A 7,494-nucleotide genomic window follows, 5' to 3' on the forward strand; every position below is an offset into this window, starting at 1 on the left:
TATGCAAGAAGCATTGAAATATAATTTTTTCTCCCATCGATTTGTTTCTTCGGTTCAAGAAACACAAAAAGAGAAATTTTGTCGCTCTTTCCCATGCAATTACAGTGAATGAGGGACTGGAACAAGGATGTAAATATATCAGTATCATACATTTCAAATGTGCCATATTTAAAATAGCAATGCCTGATTTGATTCTTTTTAGCTGAATCATTTCAGTGAATCAACTGATGTGATTAAATGATGTGTTCAAATTCAACTCACTGAATTTCCGTGGCTATCATATGACTTTCAATATAATGCACAAGTCATATGGACTACGTTTAGGATATTTAATTGTGCTTGTGTGTCCTTTTTGAAGCATGAAAGCTTCATTGTGCATTCATTGTAATGCAAGAAAAAAAAAGACCAACATATTCCTTAAAATGTTTATTTTTATGTTCAGAAAAGTCATATGGGTTTAGAACAACATAATTGTGAGTTCAATGTTACTTTTTGAGTGTTCTTTACTAAATACTGTTTTAATACTAGATCTTTCTAGTATTCTATTGGTACATGCATATACTATAAATGCTCTAATTTTGAAAACAGCCACCAACCTGAGGCATGATTGCAGATATTTGACTATAACACTATGTTTACTTTATGGCAATGGTGTGATTTAGCCTGTGTTGAAAAGAACTCAGACTTAATCACCACCTGAGTCAGAGAAAGGTAGAGAGAGACAGAGAGCATGCCCAACGCCAAGCCAAGCTGGATTGACAGGGTTTACAGTGATCTGAGAGACTGGATTCTCTTTTACTCAGCACGGGACCTCTTGGAAGAGCTAGGACCTTTCTGCTAACTGCCAGAAAGAGGGGTCCAAGGTCACATTTCGGAGTCATGGAGGTCAAAATATGCTAAGGGAAAAGGGGTCTACCATGAGTCGACTCAAGACATTAAGACTCAACTAGGACTATATAGCCACTCAAAATGCATTAGTTATGCTATACATTTTGGAAACAGTGTGTGGACACTGAGACAACCATAAGAAAAGTGGATTTATTGAAGAAATAATCAAGTTTTGACTGAGGAGGAGAGTTTCTAATTGTCTGTGTATCAATCAAACATCAGAATGATGCCATTGGACATTTCGCTAAAGGCAAGTGCTGTTTATTACACTATATATATATATATATATATATATATATATATATATAAGTATTCAGACCCCCTTAAATTTTTCACTCTTTGTTATATTCAGCCACATCATTATTCTCAAGTACCTAAAAGGGAACAAAAATACAACATATAATATAATGGGTATCAGCATATTTTAAATTGGATTATACAATCAGACCACATAATTTCCTTTTTGACACATTTCTAATGTTCTCTGGCGTTTTAAGTACCTTAAGTGAAGGAATGTTACTTAAGAGTGCTGATGCTCTTCACTGATTTAATATTCATTACTGCTGCTCTAAAAGAATAAGCAACGTTGATCTTACATTTTTATGCTCTTAACAATGTCTTCCCTTACAAAATATCTAGTATATCATTTAATTCTTAGGCTAAATTGAGTCCTCTTCATGTCTTATTATATGCAATAGCTGAGATATAAAAAGAACAGATGAATTTTTAAGTATAGATACTGTCAAAAAATAGCTCTCATTAAAAATCAAGATGCAAAAAATAAAATAAAATAAAATAAATAAATAAAAATGTCCTGACTGTCTACAGAACACACCAACCTCCGTCCTGAAACAGAAACCTTTATTTTTAGGATAGCTATTTATAGAGTGATCTCCAATCGAGTGTAAGTGTTCAGCAACAGCTATAATTATAACATATTTCTTAAGGTCAAAGACTGTGCTGCGGTGAACGATAAGACATTTCCTCAAAAGGACGAATGAGCATAGTTTTGTCTAAATACAATTTACACTGAGTCGGACTCATTTGCTACAGAACATTAGCTGTGAGCATCACAGGTTTGTAATCTTGGTGGACAAAAAAAGAAAACATTCAAGTCATGATGACCTGTGAAAAATAGACTTTGTATTTTGGAGGTCTAAATGAAGAAGTAAAAAGTATTATTTTGCCTTAGAAATGTAACTTGAGCAAGAGTGCAAGCATTCAGTTTCAATAACACTCAAGTAAAGTGCAAATTATCCAAAATAAAACGCAAGTATATGACGACCTTATAATTATGACCTTTTTACTTTGGAGGTCTAAATGAAACTGTAAGGAGCAAAAATGCAATTACTGTAATTTTCAATTGCCATAGACCAGTGAAACCCCCTAAAAAAATTATATCTTAATTATAGCAAAGAAGTACTTTACACCCCTGATGAACTCACCCACTTATTAGACATCATCACGTTCGGTCACGAAATGAACTTGAAGTGGCTTGAAGCATGAAATGATATGTGAGTGAGCTGGTTTTTAGTGACCAATCAGCTAGGTTGAATTAAAGGCACACCTCCATGTAGTGACCTTCATTACACTTGCAATGTTTACAGCAGTTTACACTTTGAGGTTACATTGAGCTAGAAGTGTAACCTCACAGCACACTCACTGTGTCCTCATACTATGGTCACTATGTGATGTCACAGTGAGCTAAAAGTGTAAACTCACAGCGCACTGACTGTGAGCTCATACTGTGAGTTCACCATGCGAGACCATTGTGATATTGCTGTGTTAAACTCTAATTCCATTATTTTAGTGTGAATTCACTGTAGTGCTGGGAGATATACCAGTTCAAACGATTCAAACCAGGTTGAATTATGCACATGGTATGAAAAAAAAAACAGCATTAGTGCCTAAGCAACGTAGACAGCATCATTGATTGAGAGGAGATCCCTGTTAACTACACTTCTGACTAATATAGTTTATATTTTATTTCCATCAACAAAGTATTTCAAAAAAATCCAATTCCTTTGTTTATTTTCTATTATTTTTTAACCTGGTGTTGGCATTTGACATTTGACCAGCTCAATATTTTTAATTCACAATGAGCTCACATACTACTCACACACAGTGTTGGGGAAAGCTACTTTTAAAAGTAATGCAATACAATATTGCGTTACTCCCTAAAAAAGTAACTAATTGCGTTACTTAGTTACTTTTTATGGAACAGTGAGTATCACAGTATGAGAATGGTGTGATGTCACTGTGTTGACTGGGAGAAGAATTGTTACCTAATGGTGTGAACCATTAAAAATAATAGCCAAAGAACAATTAGTAATAATAAATACTTTTTTGTAGCTATTATATATCAAGCACAGTAAAACTGTGAAAAACCTAATCATAATAATATTTATATATAAAACAAATATATATATATATATATATATATATATATATATATACATATAAACATTAGCTTCTTGCTGTTAGCGTAAGGTAATAGTATTCCACGTGCCTTTAATCTGGAAAGCATGTAAATATTAAATGCAACTGCAACTTTATTTTATTGACTAAAATAAAAACCTGACAGGGGACTTTGCCTCCCTATTTCATTAGTCCAGTGACGTATGTGTATCAGTAACCTACATCATGATGTGCGTAACCACAACGTGCATCTGACGAACGCATGCATACATGACCATCTCTTAGAGATAATATACACGTTATATAACATACGACATATTTCCCATTTAACACAATATATCGTCTACGTTGTTGTCCATAATGCGTTCAAAAATGTGAAAACCAATGCACAACAAGCCCACAACAACAGATATTTCGTTAATCTCCGTCTTAACGCACACACGACCACCGAGCGCGCACTTGCCGACATACGCGGTTTTATGAAATAATACGACAGGGTTTAACTACATTTATCAGACACACGAAGGTTGAAACCATAGATTTATGTAATGTATAGTTCAAACGCTATGAATGTTATGCGCGCGCCTTTACCTCTTGAGATGATGGTGCGCTCGCGGCTGATGCAACGCTCGCCATGATGAAATGTACGCCGTCTGTAAACCTCTTACAAATTACACCATATCAAAGCCAATGTGCTAAAACAAACAAAGCCTGTTTGAAAGTGTGCTATGACGGAAATGCACGTTTTGTGCAATCATTACTGATTGTGTAAATGAAAAAAAAAACAAAAAACCCTGGTACTTTAGAAATGATTGGATGGATATCATATTGGTACTTGCCATGGACGTTAATTTATTTAAATAATCAGTTTAAAATATATTTAAAAATATAAGGCACAGGATAAGGTGCAGGGCTAAAGCCCCCTGATAGTGGGCTCTTTTTAAATGTTCTTTTCTCCCAAGACACTAAACACTTTTCTCCCAAGGTAACTAACACCACCACAGCAATATCCTATCTCTTTGTTTTTATGCATAGCATTGGCAGAGAGGGAAAATGCAGAATGCCTGAATTGCAATAAACAGGTTTAAATAGACCTTTATTTATTTATTTATTTTTTGTTTTTTTATTTACAATATATGCACATGGCCACAAAAGTTATTTTTAGTTTATTTAATGCATTTTGAGACATTTTTAAATAATATGCGCACTGATTTGAGTGAAAATGTGATGGAGGGATCAATGAATCATGCGCCCTCTGTCAGTTGCAGTTCCATGATTGGACGCATGGTGTCAGTGCGCCGCAGGTTTTAATTATAATACGGCCTTCGATCAGCTGCTTGGCGCTTCACGCGCTAGTATTTGTGAACCGACCGCGGCGGCAACATTTGAACAGATTCAGGTGTGTTTGTTTTTCCCAACCTTGGCGTCTCAATATCTGGTTGTTCCCTTTAAATGTTCTCTAAATAGAACTGGCACACCACATGAAACTAACGGCGGCCGTTATTTTCATCTTGAAAGTGGCAAAAACGTTTTGTGTGAGTCTGTCAGTTTCTGTGAAGTTTATGTTTGATTCGCCGTCAGTCGGATTTTGACAGGTTGGTTTGCTTTTTTGCTTGTCTGTTTTTGATGGTTTTGGTTGTATATATATGAAATGAGACTTTAAGAATATTTTGAGATAAAGGTGTAAGGTTTTCGCTTCTATCGTTACTTTTGTACGTCATCCATATAAGCAAATAATGCAGTGACCGTTTAAACGTAACGTTAATGGGCTTTTATATTGTAGCATGTTTTCTGTCTTTTTATTTACAAGCACTATGTGTTTGTTTAAAACATATCTACTGTATCTAAACTATATAATAATTACACACGTGATATAATTATTTTTTTACATTTTCTTCAGTCATGGAGTGGGTCATCTTATGGGGGTTGGACGTTTTGAGATCATATGACCTGCTAAATACTATTCACTCTGTCTAAGGGCCTCATGTATAGTTGCATAGAAGCCACCCTAAATTTGATCTTACAATCATCTCTCAAATATGATGTTCATAGAATGCGTGTGATTCATAGAATGAACGAACGCACAGAAAATGCATGTACGGCTCTCTTTCAGATGAAAATCTATGAATCGCAAATGATCTTGAACTTGCACGAAACTGAATGGTTTCAGCTCTCTGCCTTGTAAACGACTCATAATTAATGTCATTAACATATAAAAGATCACCAGTCATTGTCCAAATCCTTTAATTTAGAACAGCGAGCTGCAAGAACAGCTTACATTTTTAAAAACCTGCAGTACTCCGACAAGAAAATGTATGTACGTCTGATCAGAACCTGACATGACACTAAGCACTTTTCCACTCAAAGACAGTTTTTACAAATATGAGCATCGAAGTGGATTTAAGCGTACGCACACTCTTTGAGATCAAATCTGTGCGTACACATACTTTATAAATGAGGCCCTTAGACTTTAAACAAATTAACTTGTGTCTCTTCTGTAGTTCGAGGCTTTCTCTTTTTGCTCGCTCCAACATGGATGTCGGAGTGACCCCGAGACGGCACAACCCCGTGGACAGCATCTGCCGCAAGCTGCAGACTATCCAGCGACGAGATCAAGAGGTTAACTCGCCCTTTCAGATCCCTAAGTTCCAGTCCAGCAGCTACGACAGCCCTCATTCGGGTCTGCACCTCAACCTGGAGGCCATCCTGAAGAAGCGTACCGTCCGAACTGACGAAGACTCTGATCGCGATTCCTCAGCGAGCATGCTGACCCCCACAGCTTCCCCGGGACCGGGGTCTGCTGCCAACACCCCTCGTGCTCCCATTACACCTGGCAATGCCACCTATACCATTACCAGCACGCTGAGCACGTTAGGGGAGAGGAGAAATACAGCAACGTACAGCCGGCCGTTTCGGCGTAACTGCTCCACCCCAGCAGCCCAGACTGGGGACAATTACTTTAACTTTACACCACGCTACACCACACAAACCCTGCTGGAGGGGCCCGACACAGAGGTGAAGACCTCGAAAATCCCAGCTCCTGGCTTGTTCTCGTATAACTTGAACTTCTCCTCAGATATTTCTAACATGGACAGTGAACTCGTCTACCCGGCCCTCGTGGTTAAGAGACTTTCACTGGGCGAGGGTAATGAATCATCTCTTTTTAGTTATCTTTTTAACATTATAAATGTTTTGCTAAAACCATTGACTACATGTTTTTGTTTTTCTTGGGTTTTGAACAGGATCTCTGTTTCCCTCCGAGCACAAGAAGGAGAGCATGGCTGAGGTCAGTCTGATTTGCGAGGAAGACCTGTTGGACACTATTTTTCAGGCCTGTGACACACAGTGCAGAGGTACATACATCACCCCCTCATTGCTTTTATTCTGTGTACTCTTCAGTTATATTCTGCATTTTAACAAACTACTAACCCTAAAAGTAAAACTTTTACTCTGAACCGTACTTTTACTCTGTAAATTTTACTCCGCTCACTCTGTACTGTAGAATGTAAAAAAAGATGGTCGACGCGTCTCCACTTCCTTCCATTATAGAAAAGTGAAGCCAAAACATCCCAGTATGGCCACTGTCATCTTGCGAAAATGATGTCATGAGTCTGTGTAGTAGTGATTGTGAGGTGGAGGCGCGGTATCAAAGTCCCACCCAAACTCCTGCAGACCCAATCGCTCTGTTTTTATGGCATCAAATAATGAACTAAAAGCAAACTTATTAAAGGGGTCATATGATGCTGCTAAAAAGAACAGTATTTTGTGTATTTGGTGTAATGAAATGTTTATGCGGTTTAAGGTTAAAAAAACACATTATTTTCCACATACTGTACATTATTGTTTCTCCTCTATGCCCCGCCTTTCTGAAACGTGTCGATTTTTACAAAGCTCATCGGTCTGAAAAAGCGAGGTGTGCTGTGATTGGCCAGCTATCCAGTGCGTTGTGATTGGCCGAATACCTCAAGTGTGAGATGGAAATGTTTCGCCCCTTGCCATATTGTGATGATGCCCTGTCCGGCCGGAGTGATGATTCAAAAACAATAAAACCCATTATAAACGAGGCATTCGTTGCATCCAGTGGGGACATAATTATGGATTATAATGACTTGTACTGTCTTTTTACGCGTTGCGTTGCATCGCGCCGCGTAAACATAAAACCATGTCTGCATTTGTGATCGGAGAAAT

At 37.5% G+C, this 7,494-nt stretch overlaps 1 protein-coding gene across 11 annotated transcripts in view; it reads left to right on the plus strand.

Moving 5' to 3' along the window:
- Positions 1-821: 821 nt before the first annotated feature.
- LOC107659831 (lymphoid-restricted membrane protein) overlaps positions 822-7,494 on the plus strand; it is a 34,422-nt gene continuing 27,749 nt past the window's right edge. For 9 of the 11 annotated variants that reach the window (XM_016448889.1, XM_016448893.1, XM_016448894.1 and 6 more), the window contains exons 1-3: positions 822-1,138; positions 5,808-6,451; positions 6,549-6,659. In XM_016448889.1, coding sequence (XP_016304375.1) covers positions 5,839-6,451; positions 6,549-6,659 — 724 coding nt within the window. In that variant the 5' untranslated portion in view covers positions 822-1,138; positions 5,808-5,838. Of the gene's footprint in view, positions 1,139-4,636; positions 4,706-4,726; positions 4,902-5,807; positions 6,452-6,548; positions 6,660-7,494 lie in introns of those variants that run through there. The other 2 variants (XM_016448891.1, XM_016448890.1) reach the window with 2 other exon arrangements.

Source organism: Sinocyclocheilus anshuiensis, unplaced genomic scaffold (genome assembly GCF_001515605.1).
Source record: "Sinocyclocheilus anshuiensis isolate Anshui unplaced genomic scaffold, SAMN03320099.WGS_v1.1 scaffold1032, whole genome shotgun sequence".
Taxonomy (NCBI): Eukaryota; Metazoa; Chordata; class Actinopteri; order Cypriniformes; family Cyprinidae; genus Sinocyclocheilus; species Sinocyclocheilus anshuiensis.